This window comes from Castanea sativa, chromosome 12, assembly GCF_040712315.1.
Source record: "Castanea sativa cultivar Marrone di Chiusa Pesio chromosome 12, ASM4071231v1".
Lineage (NCBI taxonomy): Eukaryota > Viridiplantae > Streptophyta > Magnoliopsida > Fagales > Fagaceae > Castanea > Castanea sativa.
In genome coordinates this window covers 18,082,027-18,095,162 of record NC_134024.1, presented here as the reverse complement: position 1 = coordinate 18,095,162, position 13,136 = coordinate 18,082,027, and the positions used below count along the sequence as shown (strand labels likewise).

The 13,136-nt window shown below is 32.7% G+C and overlaps 2 protein-coding genes across 3 annotated transcripts; one reads left to right on the top strand and one right to left on the bottom strand.

Annotated features, from left to right (window-relative positions):
• Positions 1-2,029: 2,029 nt before the first annotated feature.
• Positions 2,030-6,985, top strand: LOC142618745 (monocopper oxidase-like protein SKS1). Its single transcript, XM_075791754.1, has 9 exons — positions 2,030-2,444; positions 3,603-3,712; positions 3,814-4,084; positions 4,164-4,302; positions 4,838-5,204; positions 5,559-5,924; positions 6,007-6,085; positions 6,287-6,486; positions 6,583-6,985. The coding sequence occupies exons 1-9, from the start codon at positions 2,295-2,297 to the stop codon at positions 6,680-6,682; spliced, it is 1,782 nt and encodes a 593-aa protein (XP_075647869.1). The 5' UTR covers positions 2,030-2,294; the 3' UTR covers positions 6,683-6,985.
• Positions 6,986-9,062: 2,077 nt separating this feature from the next.
• Positions 9,063-11,130, bottom strand: LOC142618454 (B3 domain-containing transcription factor VRN1-like). 2 transcript variants are annotated; one of them, XM_075791391.1, is made up of 3 exons: positions 10,977-11,130; positions 9,547-10,059; positions 9,063-9,441 (listed from the first exon to the last, which is right to left on the bottom strand). In XM_075791391.1, exons 1-3 carry the CDS (start codon positions 11,103-11,105, stop codon positions 9,184-9,186), a joined length of 900 nt encoding a protein of 299 aa, XP_075647506.1. In that variant the 5' UTR covers positions 11,106-11,130; the 3' UTR covers positions 9,063-9,183. The 2 variants fall into 2 exon arrangements, with proteins under 2 accessions (XP_075647506.1, XP_075647507.1); XM_075791392.1 differs by having other exon boundaries at positions 9,547-10,044.
• Positions 11,131-13,136: the final 2,006 nt, after the last annotated feature.

Here is a 13,136-nt window from a genome sequence, read left to right as displayed (position 1 = left end):
CGCCATAGATACAAGTGTGAAGGGTCAAGGGTATATTTTTAATATATAAATACATGGTGGTTTTAGAAACTATTGTTTGGCTAGAGTTATTGGTTATATCAAAAGGAAAAAAATTATGTGGTATCTTGGATTGTTGGTCTGGTATTTGCTTGGCTTATATATATTTTAAGTTTCGAGTTAATTTGTAATGGTCCTAACTAATAAAAAGTGAACATTGAACATTAGGATGGTTTAAGCAAAAAATATATATATATAATTTTTTTTTAGAGATAGTTTTAACCTGTGGTATCTGTTCCTGATAATTGCTCTTTATTATCAGACCAAGACACCAATCAGTTTTTGGTGTAGGCGGGGATTGAACCCCAGATCTCTTATACAACAATCAGAAACTTTACCAGCTGAGCTAACTGGTAAACCTTACTTTATTTAAGAAAAAAAGGATGATTACTTGTTAATGTTGCACAATAGACGTGATTGGTCTACTAACTACTTTTTGATGTAAATATTGATAATTTGAAGGACAATGAACTCTTTCACCTAGATTGTGATATTGAAAAAGATACAAATAAATTAAATATAGGAATTAAAGCCCTTTTTTCCTAAAACGAATAAGAAAAGATTATTTTTTAGCTGTTGTTGTACATATATATCTACAATATTGAGGGTGGTTGGTTTGCAATACAGTAATATAAAATGTGACAACACCATTTTAACATTGTGCATACATACCAAAATATTTATACAAATAAGATAAAATGTTTGTAAATTAGTAGTTAGACAATGACAACTTTGAACCCAAAGTCACAAGTCTTTAATCCCACACCAACGGGATATATATCTTTTAAATTTTGATTACTACTGCATCATATCATAAGGCATCTTGACCTTAACATTTTTAAGGTTCTTACTCTCTAAAACCATTGTAAATTCATAATTTCTATTATCCAATCATTAGACTCCACTCGTGTCTATGGAAAAGACCCCAGCAAAAAAAAATGCTGCTAATTTGATTTGAATGATCCTTTTTATTTTCCTCTAAATTGTAATTTTAGTTCCTAAAATTTGAGACAAATTTGGTTTTGATCCTTAAAATTTTAAAATTCCAATTTGATCCCTAAAATTTTAAAAAGAGAATAATTTCGTCCCTTCATGTATAGGCTTGTTTTATTGTTAACCCTTTAAATATGTGGTTGGTTCTATTTGGTCCTTGAAAATGGTGTTTCTTAAAATCCCGTAAATCATATAAATATAAAAATATATGAAGGAATCAAATCACCTTTTTTTTTTTAATGTCATGGACGAAATATGAACTTTGAACAATTGAGAGACCAAAATCTAACTTACTCCAAAATTTAGGAGCTAAAAGTATAATTTACCCTCACCCCTCTTTTAATAAAATTAGAAAATGAAAATTTTCACAACATTTTACATAACTTATTAGGAAGCCAAGTTGTGATTAGTGCAATATTAATTTCATAAAAATCAGCCAATGATACTATTTTAATTACATACCAAATACAAGTATAATATTTCATTTCTTTTAAAATTTGTTTTGTTACTTACTTATTATTATTTTTTCTTTTCTGTCATTATTATTATTATTTCATTGTAAACTAAATTAAGATAAAAATAGAGTGAGATAGTTAATTTCAAAGAAACCTTAAGAAGCTAACTAAAGTCTTATGATATTAATGAAATCTTAACATTGAAACCTGTTGTCAACATCTTAGGACCACTCTCAAGAGATTTCTCTCAGTAATATCCGAGTGTAGGATGGAAAGATTATATACATTTGAAAGAATAGTCAAATATTTAAAGAAATCTAAATACTCCTTTCTATAAAAATAAAAAAATAAAAAAAATTCAAAGAGACCCTCCTAAAAAAATAAAAAATAAAAAAACAAACAAAGGCACTAGAGACTGAACCGGCTTAGCCAGTACCCTGTCACCATACGCGGACTTCGCTCAAAACTTTCCAAAATTAAAGAAACGTTTTAAAGACTAACGCCTTGAGTCCTCTCTTCACATTACTCATTACTCTCTCATTCTTTCTTACAGACTAAGAAGTAAGAACCACGCTCAGACAAATCAAAAAACAAGAAAAACAAAAACAGAACAACTCTCAGAAAATACTATCATACATTCACACACAAAAAAACACACACTTTCTCTGTTTTGTGAGTCTTTGTTTGCTTATTATGTAAACCCCAAACTAAAATCTTTATAGAGTATTTTTTTTTCTTCTGCTCTGCTTATTACTATTCCATAAACCCAAGATTTTGCATTCAAATTTCATGGCTCTGTTTGGAGTCTCTCTGTTAACTCTGTTTTCATTGCTACTCATTGCTCTGTTTCCAAGCCTCTGTTTTGCTGCTGACCCAAGTGTTTTCTATGACCTTCGTCTCTCTTACATCACTGCATCACCTCTCGGCGTTCCTCAACAGGTTCACTTCTCAGCTCTCTCTTTATTTTATAAAGATTTGTTTTTTTCCATGTGGGTGTGCTTTGTTTTATTTGTAGATTGTAACAATGGGAGTCTATTTTGATTTTTTTTTTAATATAAAAAATTTGGGTTTTGTTGTGGCTTGAATCTTTTAGAAGTGACATTAGAGATGGTTTTTCTATGTGGTCTTGTTTATTGTTAGCAATGTATGGTTTAGGCTATGTATATTGGAGAATGAGGCTTAAGTTGATTGAAGTAGATTAAGGTCCAAACATGTCATTACAGGTGGTTTTTCTATATTTGCTTTTAGATTTTATATATGTGTATGTATGTATGTATGTATGTATGTACATGTATGCTTTTTTCTCTTTCCTATTGTTAGCTATGTTTATATTGTATATGTTTATCTGATAGTGGGAATTGATTATTATTGAAATTAGATTAGGATACAAAAGTGTCACTGTAAAATTTTTATTTTTGTATGGTTTTGTATATATTGTATATATTCCCTTTCTTTGGGCTGTTCTTTTTTTTTTTTTTTTAAGTTGATTACTTGTATTTAGTTCTATCAGATATTGTGCTTTGAGTAGTAGGTGAAGTAAATGAACAATCCCCAAGAGAGAGAGAGAGTTTATTGGTGAAGTACAGAAGTAATCTAATACATATACAGACGATGTTTACAATGTGGGGCTTGTGTTTTTGTTGTTATCCACTCTTTCTGCAGTTACCTTTTGTGATTTGGGATCCTTTTGTATTTTGATGGATGCTATATTGGTTTCAACTATTCATTCTTAATTATCAATTTTATTGTGGAAATCCTTTGTGATGTCTCATGTATGTGGTTTGAACCCCATTCCCCTTCCCCCACTATCTACAATCTACCTATAAAAAAAATTATCAATATTATTGTTCTTGTCACTGTTGTTATTATCATTCATTTGCCATTATTATGATTCACCATTCAAGAACTGTACTTGTGTTGGTGTGATTCTTTTCTAATTAATATTTGTTTAATGTAATTACATGATTTTGTTCCCTGCTTCCTTTTATATTTTCTTCAAAGGTTTATGACCTGATTTTTGTTGAATTAGAAAGAGTAAAGTTGAAGTTGATCAAGATTTGAGTGACTTTACCTATTTTATTAAATTATGGTTTGCAGGTTATTGCGGTTAATGGAAAGTTCCCAGGTCCCCTAATCAATTCTACTACTAATGACAATGTTAATGTCAATGTACATAATGATTTGGATGAAAATCTCCTGATGACCTGGTTGGTTTCAGCACAATATAATATTATTTTAGTTTTTTTTTTAAACATTAATTTTGGCTTGGAGTGGCCTTTGACATATTTGGGATTAATGTTTGTGGCAGGTCTGGGATTCAGATGCGGCGTGACTCTTGGCAGGATGGTGTTCTTGGCACAAATTGTCCAATTCATCCAAAAAGGAATTGGACTTACCAGTTTCAAATGAAGGATCAAATTGGGAGCTTTTTCTACTTCCCATCTCTCAATTTTCAGAGAGCATCTGGTGGCTTTGGTCCTATCATTATTAATAATCGGGTTATAATCGCAATTCCTTTTGCACAGCCAGATGGGGATATCACCATTACAATAGGTGACTGGTATATCCAGAACCATACGGTCAGTATTTGTTTTTATGTTGGTGTTTGCTTGTGGACATTGTAGTGGGATTGTAGATTTAACTTTTTTCAAATTTTAGGCACTGCGATCAGCTCTTGATGCTGGAAAAGACCTTGGAATGCCCGATGGAGTTCTCATCAATGGAAAGGGGCCTTACAGATACAACAACACCCTTGTACCTGATGGCATTGATTATGAATCCATTCAAGTTGATCCAGGTAATGTTTTTTCAGCATTGGTAGGGAAAATGTGTTAAACCATTTGCTTTCTTTTTATTCTTGTTTTTGTTTTCACAAAAATTTTGTTTTCCACGGCATATCGGTCTTTATTTTCTCTTGGGTAGCTATTGTGTATCTGGTCATCAGTTAATGCCTGAGTTCCTCTTTTTATTTAATGTTTTCAGTTTAGTGATTTTGTTGGAACTTGGAAGTCATTTTTCTCAATCAACTTCTTGACATCTTGTTTTGTTTAATTTTTATGCCTACTAAATTTAAATCTTTAAGTTCATTGGTTTCCAATGGTCCATAGTAAGCCCAATCTAGTGCTACTTATAAAATTACTGGTATCAGTTTGAGATTGTAGAGGTTTGTAGAACACACAAAGACGTGCATATGGAGAATGGCCATACTACATCATATTATTTTAGTTCTTCATTTTTGATTTTATGATATGGATTTCTTTGTTGTTTATGTTTCCTTGCAAATGGTTTTAGCAGTTTGAGATATTAATTGGCTATAGCATTATGTTTTGCAGGCAAAACATATCGAATTCGTGTGCACAATGTTGGAATTTCAACTAGTTTGAACTTTAGAATTCAAAACCATTTTCTGCTTCTAGCAGAAACAGAAGGATACTATACAACGCAACAAAATTTTACTTCCTTAGATATTCATGTTGGGCAATCTTATTCGTTTTTGGTTACCATGGACCAGAATGCAAGTTCTGATTACTACATTGTGGCAAGTGCTAGATTTGTGAATGAATCTCTTTGGCAAAGAGTGACCGGTGTTGCTGTTTTACGCTATTCCAATTCTAAAGGACCAGCAACTGGTCCTCTCCCTGACCCACCAAATGATGTTTATGACAAGTCATGGTCAATGAACCAAGCATTAAGCATCAGGTTTGTTTTCATAACACCTTGTTCGTTTAGGAGTATGATGTCTTGGATAGCTTGGTTTCTCATGAGTCATGACACATCACAAGCAGTAATCAAGCCTAATATAAATGATGGGGCAGTTAGTGTAATTCATGCCCAAAAATTACAGAATCTTCTTTGAGTATCTGCCTCTGCAGATGGTGCAGTTAGGTGTAATACATGCTTTAAGTCGATGCAGATAAATCATAAATGACGGGGCAGGAACTTTAGTTGCACTCCCCTTCTTTTCTTTTTGATTTATGTTTTAGTGAAATTCTTGTAATAGAAGTTTAATTGTTAATATGCTTATATTTAAAGATTCCATTCTATATTGTTTAGGCAAAATGTATCTGCAAGTGGAGCTCGCCCTAATCCTCAAGGTTCCTTTCACTATGGTCAAATTAATGTGACTCAGACCTATGTGATAAAGACTGTGCCACCAGAAATAATTAATGGGACGCTTCGAACCACACTTAACGGGATCTCATTTGTCAATCCTGACACACCAATCAGGCTTGCTGACAAGTATAATGTGACGGGTGCTTATAAGCTTGATTTTCCTGATCAGCCTCTTAACAGAACACCCCGGGTGGACAGATCTGTTATTAATGCTACATATAAGGGATTCATAGAAATCATATTTCAGAACAACGACACTGTGATGCAGAGTTTTCATGTAGATGGCTATTCATTTTTTATGGTTGGGTAAGAATCTTTCCTTTGTTTATATAATATCTCATTTGCCTTAAGGTATAAGCATTGTAAGAAATTGATTGATTGAGTGCAGGATGGGTACTGATGAGTGGACAGTAGACAGTAGAAGTAGATATAACAAATGGGATGCAATTTCTCGCTCCACTACACAGGTTCGTTTTTCATGTAATACAAGGGAATCATGGAGCTAATGTGAATAAATTCCTTTCAACTGCTAGATTCATAATTTTTAAAATTTCTATAAGAAATTAAGGTTCTTAGAAGTGAGAAATGCTAGTGTACTTATATTGTTAATGATGGTTTCTGTGTGGCCCAGTTGTATGTCTTGTGTTGAAAGTTTTTTTGTTGTGTAGGTTTTCCCTGGGGGATGGACAGCAGTCCTTATTTCTCTGGACAACGTTGGAGTGTGGAACATTAGAACCGAAAATCTTGATAGATGGTATCTAGGCCAAGAAACTTATATGAAAATTATCAATCCACAGGAAAATGGTGCAACGGAAATGGGACGACCTGACAATGTTTTATATTGTGGTGCCCTCCAATACTTAGCAAAGTATGTCTAGAAACTTAGAAACTCGTTCTCTCTTTCTAGTGCACTCACATTCATACACACTAACTTCTTTAATTCTTCTTTTGTTGGCACTTTTAGGGATCAAAACAATTCTGCAGGATCAGTTTTAAGAGGAAACTCAAATCTGCTTTTCATTTTGCTGGTGGCGTTCTTTGCTTTGATTAACATTTCAAGCTAAACTTTGCTGCTGATTGGTGAGAAATATGATACCAAACTGTGACGGCTTTGTCCAGACTCTGTTGCAGGTGTGATGTTAGCGTTGGAGATGTTTGTGAGACATTTAGTTTAGGTGTGCAAACCTTTGTCAGTACAAAATTTTCTGGTCCAAAGGACAACTATTTTCATTTTCTTTTCTTTTATTCTTTTTTTTTTTTTTTTAAAAACATATTGGGCTTGTAATTTAGGCAATCATTTCTTCTAGTCTTTTAAGTCACACTAATTATGATTAATTCATTCTTAATACCATTTGACTTTTTTTTTTCATACTCTAAATCTGATATGTCCTCTGTTAAATGATTGTGCTGCTGAATTGAGAAGAGGGTCTACTGAATTCATAATATACCACACAAATGCAATGCTATTTGATTTATTATGGACATCTTTTGTCATCATTTGGGTAATAATTCCATTCAATATGGGCGGTATGTGCTTCAAATGACAGGGATAAATAAATTATAATAAAGTTTCTAGTTTTTGCTCACATGCTTTTCCAGTGTAATTGTTTTGGGGCAGTGGACTGCAAACAGGGGACATTTCACCATGGGTTCTATTGAACTATGGATATGTCATTATTTTAGAATTTTAATTGTGCCATACCCCATGCCCCATCACCCTCCAACTCCTCCCCTCCTCCACTTCAATTTTGTATTGAAGCCTTATAAGTTAATTTTCCAAAAAGATTTCTCACTCACATGACATATCTGCTTTTTCCACTATCCCGTATTTGGTTGTCTTAAAATAGCAATCTATTTCGTTTGAAAAGGTGTATATGCTATATTTTATTATTTTCCTAAGTTTTAAAAAATTTGTAGATTTTACCTTATTTATTGAGTCATGTGATTTAATCTATGCGAATAATTTTATTAATTGAGTTGAAGGACATTCCTCTACATAGGTTTGGACGAAAACATTGTCTATCAAGAATTTGCTCTCATTTTTAAAATTGTTGAGTGCCCAAATTAATAGGAAAATTTTGGTAACTTATTTTTAGGGATGCACAAAGAACAAAATTGATCCTACACTGACCATTGAATTTTATAGTTCCAATGATACCTCCGTCTCTCCCCAAAGAAAAGAGTATAAATTTTGATCCAACAAGGGATATGGGGCATAGTCCCCTGAAACAAGGAGTCAAAAAACCCACAGCAAAGTCATTCTAGCTCAGTTGCTCAGCTAAGCTAAGGAGACTGTCCTGCAAAATCTTTCTAGTATAGCTAGTGGACTGTCCTGCAAAATCTTTCAATTCAGTGGTTAAGCATCATGGTATTCTAAAGCCTATCACATCAAATCGAGACACATAATTTCTTAGTCATTTTTGGAAGTTTATATATCTATATATGGGATGAATACTCTATGGTCGCCTCTCTACTCATTTTTTAATTCAGCAAAAAATAAATAAAGGGAATGAATAGAAATATTTTTGGTATTTGGTAGAAAGGCCTTAAGGAACAAGAAATGAAGGAATTTGTTCCTTAATCAATTTACAAGAATTCTATATTAATTCAAGGCACAGTAAAAGTCTCTTTCCTTTTCATTTTGCTCCTAATTTCTCCTATCTCAGATTTCAATATGTCTAGAGGCACATCAGAATTGACAACAAATTTCACACATATTTGAGGTGGCAAGTTATTAATGGTGAATGATAACGTAATGTCAATGTAGGGCCTATAAAAAAATCAATAATTAATTGTGAACTCAAGAAGTGTGAAATTTGTTGTCAAAAGTGTTGTGTCTATAGCATTGCTCCTCAGATTTTGGTTCTCTGTCAAATTTTAGGGTGAGCATACTAATCTATTTATCTAAAAAGTGACAATGACCCTTGTACATGCGACAAAGATTTGAATCATGTGCAATATGTGACAATGTCTAATCTATTTGTCTCAGAATTCAGAACTCTTTTTCTAGCACCATAATTTCTCTACTAATCTAATGCTCCTCGTCTATTTTGCTCTCTCATATATATTACATGCTCCGCATACCTTCTCAAAGCTTGTTAGAACAAGATATATTTGGTTTGGAGTAGATTTCTGCATCATCCACATTATTTGATTGTACATTAATATATAATTTCTGAAAGCAACAATAATTTCACCATCTAGTTTTTTGCAAAACTGAGCTATGGTTCCATAGCACTTTCTTTAATTTGGTTATGTTTTGATGGAACAAGGATTCTAATTGCCTTCTGATAGGCTAATTCTTCAAAGATTGTATGGCATAATTCCCAGCTTTCCACAGTCTAAAGTGGAGGCAATTACAAAATTTAGCTTAGGCATTAATAACAATAGTTTGGAATTACAAACTTTTTTCAACAAGATCTAGTAAAGGTCTTGGCATTAAGATACATAGTCCTTCTAGTAATCAAAATCCCAAAAAGAAAATAGGTACCATGTTTAGTTTCACATCAAAATCACCTACCACAATTTTAGGCAAGTTGTCCAAGTCTGAAGGTTGGTTTACTTGTCATGCATACTCAGCTACGCGATATATTGAAACTTTCAGCACAACATCCATCCTGTTGATCAACTCAAAGACACACACATCCCCTTCCTTTATACCATTGTCTCTAGCAAATGGTTTCCATCCCTTGCCGATTGTCTTAGGTGAAGTTGTATCATTTTTGAAACAAAACTGGCAAGGCCACCATTTTCCACTAGAAGCCTGAAGCTTGACATTTTTTTCCCCACAAGCATACTTTTTTGCAAATTCAGGACAGACATACTGCACAAGAAAATAAATTGCAAATAAGCATATTTCAAGTTGACTTTTAAAATACTGTCAAGAGCTAATCATATATATATATATATACACACAATAAAGGCTCACCACAAAATTGCGTTTTAAACTATATGCAGGAATGACACGGATGAAAGAAGGATTTTTTGGCTTGAACGTTCTGGCTGCTTGCAATGCCCTTTCTCCTCCTCCAGATAACACAGATCGTCTTGACATGGGAAGGTTTTCTATGACGATCAATTCAGTATCTACTTCCTCTTTTACACACGACTCTTGTGGAGTAGACATTTCATTTTCATTCAAACTGCCCTGCCTTTTCTTATCCCCATTATATGGATACTTAATCTCAGAAGTAGTCATATCAAACACAAGAACATTGAATTTTGAGTTCCCTTTGTATTTGAAGACTAGGAAGTACCCATAATTGATAGAATGATACTCGACAAAATCCCTCCAGCCGCCATGAAACCAAATATTGTTGTTAGCCTTCTCCAACCTCACTTGCCAAGTGCAGCCATTAGGAACAGCAAGTGTAGCAACACCGGAAAGTTTATCCCCATGTTCCCTTACAAACTTTTCAGGAAGCCTCTGCAGGCACAAAATCTAGTAACATTTTCTTAATTCCAATATAAAATTAAATCAAGAAAACTGTGCTTCCAAGGTTTACATCAATGGCTTCTGATCATCACAATTGCAACATTAGTGATCTTTGTAGCAATGCTACACCAAACCATAACTTGAATGAAACATTTTAGAGGTTGACCAGGCTTTCAGGCTTTCACCCTATTTCTAAGTTTTATCAAATGTCCTTGTTTTTAGTCCGATCAAATACTCAAAATTGCTTTAATGAAATCAGTTACAGAACAATCTAATCAATAAAAATTTGGCAAACACATAGTTCAACAATGATGTAGTTATAAGGAAAACATGTGATCTAGAGAAACTCTTTAACTGTCTCATGGTTCATCATTTTCTCCAACATTTTAATCAATGACCACCACTCTGGCTTTTTTTGATAGTTTAGAAACTTTGGTTAGCCATATATTTGAAATTTTGCATAAGAAAATCAGTTGTTCTACCATAAAATAAAATCAGAACGATGCTTCCAAGCTCCAATTCATTATCACATGCAACATTGAATTTTGTTAGAATAAACTTTCCTTGTGACAGGTCAAGAAACTTGGCTTTAATTTGACTCACTTTAAATGAACAAAACTCCTAACCATCATAACATTTCAAACTAGACAACCAATATATTAGAAATAGCAACATATCTAACTGGATAGTGGATACATTTCACTTTCTAAGGTGTTTCCTACGTTACAAAGCAGAGGTCAGTGACCAACAAGAACCAAGGTACCCGTTTTTACAGTGGTGCTGCTGGTGCATACAAAAGCACAAGCCTCGTGTATAGCAACAAAGAACAGTAGGGAAATAAAAAATAAAAAAGAAGAAGCAAGTGATTTCAGATAAACTTTTAGCCAAAAGAAACAATGTTACATAGTACTGCAATACATTACCAGTTTCATGTCCTGCATGGTGGAAGGGAGTATTATCTTGAAGAAGTGTGAGTGTATACACCTTGACGGCCGGTGATGGTCCCAGTTGGTCCCCACTCTACTCCGGCGAGTCCTTGCTTTTGGAGCCATATGAATTTTCAGTGAATGAGTGATTAATCTGCGTGGTTTGGATGAGTTCGTATGTATTGTATCTATATAAAATAGTACACTAGCAGAGCTAAGATAAACGGATTCGAGTATATGATACAGTAACTCCACTATAAGGGTAGATTGAGTAGTGAGCACTCCAGTCCATTTCCTTGTGCATCTTTACCAAATCTTCAGTTTTCTCAATTCTCTGTGACTGTTATATCATATCTAAATGGTGTACTTGACTACTTGTCATTTGTCAAGTCTCCATAGCTTTTGGGCAGTGATATGGAAGAACACGCAAGTGCAGTACTCTTGGGAAGATGCAGGATCTCATACCTGTTGAACGAAATAGATATAAAGATTTAAAAAGTAAACCTACGAAATGTTAGACTAAAAAATGTCTACAGATTCATACCATCTATTTTAACTGCAGATATATAGAATTTTATTAACGTGTACTCTAGGGACACGTAAAAGTACACATTTTAGGAAAAAGTTTTAGTAAAAATTGAAACAGTTATAAATTTTTTTTAATTTTTTATAAAACTTTTTTCAAAAATGAATAACTTAACTGGACTCAATAGCATCGATTTCAATGACCCACTATGTCTGCTTAAAAACAATTTATTTAATTAAAATTGACAATTTTTTGTTAAAAGTGTAGAAAATAAGATTTAAAACTAATTGAATAATACAATAGAATTTATAAATAGTACAAAAAAAAACTAAAAACTCAAATAAACTGAAACTTGTAACATACCCCAAATGGGCTCTATATAAACATTTGAATGATTAATACATCAATTTGTAAGGTTATTGTAGAAGAATTTAGTCAATTTACACTACCTCTACCCAACTCATTTAAAAAATAAATAAAATCAAACCTCTAATTAATATAAGCACAACAAGAATGACACAATATATAAACATTTCAATGCTTTTTTATTTATTTATTATTAACTCATCAATTTGTAAGATTAATTTAGAAGAATATACGCTATCTCAACCTCACTCATTTAAATATATATATATATATATATATATATATATATCAAACTCGTCTAATATCAGCACATTTTTTTATTGCAATCTTTTACATAATTAATTATGAAAATGAATTGTTGTAATTGGTGCCTTTAATCATAGCTTACAACAACAATTGTTAAAAAATAAAAATAAAATTACGCCTAATGTTACATTATACTCTTATTTCAATTCTCATGACTCTCAAGAAAATATATAAACAGATGATATTAAAATAGCTACAAAAACTTATGTAAAACAAACTTTTGGTAAAATTAAGGATCAAAATAGTATTTTATCCTAAAATTTTTAGTTTCCACAAGTGTCTCATTCATAAATTTTGCCAACCAGATGAAAATGCCCATCACAACAAGTGACAAAAAAAAATGCCCATGACAGATATCATTGTGACAACTCCTGTAAGTTAAAATTCAACAATGCCCCAAACAACAATTCAAAAAAAAATTCCCTACGTTTATTACTGTTAGTTTATTACTATTTATTTAGGGCCAAATACATAGTGTAAAATTGAAAGATATCCCTAACACCCTAGGTATGTATTTAGACCTAAATTCCAAAATTTACCACCTAATCACTTTTAAATATACACTAACTTGAATTTCAAATGTAAGTGATTAACCAATTTCATATTGCTTGGATATTCATAAAACCACTAAAGCAAATAAAATAATATAAATAGTGGAAAAGAAATGCAAAGCTTACAAGAACAATGACGTGTTATCAAAGAGAAAAACCTAATAATCAAGTTGAAAAACCTCTCTGCGATAGTGATATTAAAACTTCCACTAGTGAGTAATTGTAGTACAAGATACATAACAAGCCTCCAATCATAGAGCTTTCCTGGTACTCAAGCCCTCTAGGCTCCTACTAACAACCGACTTCATCAAGTCCTTTCTTTAACTAGTCTCTAAAAAATGTGGTATTGCTCCAAATGATTCCAAGCTCCGATCAACTCTCAAACACTCAAGAATGATTTTGATAGTA

Coding starts and splice junctions, on each gene's coding strand:
- LOC142618745 (XM_075791754.1), top strand. CDS start 2,295: ATGGCTCTGTTTGGAGTCTCTCTGTTAACTCTGTTTTCATTGCTACTC. Junction 4,303..4,837: donor ATCCATTCAAGTTGATCCAG/GTAATGTTTTTT, acceptor TATGTTTTGCAG/GCAAAACATATCGAATTCGT. Junction 5,925..6,006: donor TATTCATTTTTTATGGTTGG/GTAAGAATCTTT, acceptor GATTGAGTGCAG/GATGGGTACTGATGAGTGGA.
- LOC142618454 (XM_075791391.1), bottom strand. CDS start 11,105: ATGGCTCCAAAAGCAAGGACTCGCCGGAGTAGAGTGGGGACCAACTGG. Junction 10,060..10,976: donor CCATGCAGGACATGAAACTG/GTAATGTATTGC, acceptor AAATGTTACTAG/ATTTTGTGCCTGCAGAGGCT. Junction 9,442..9,546: donor GTTTAAAACGCAATTTTGTG/GTGAGCCTTTAT, acceptor TTTCTTGTGCAG/TATGTCTGTCCTGAATTTGC.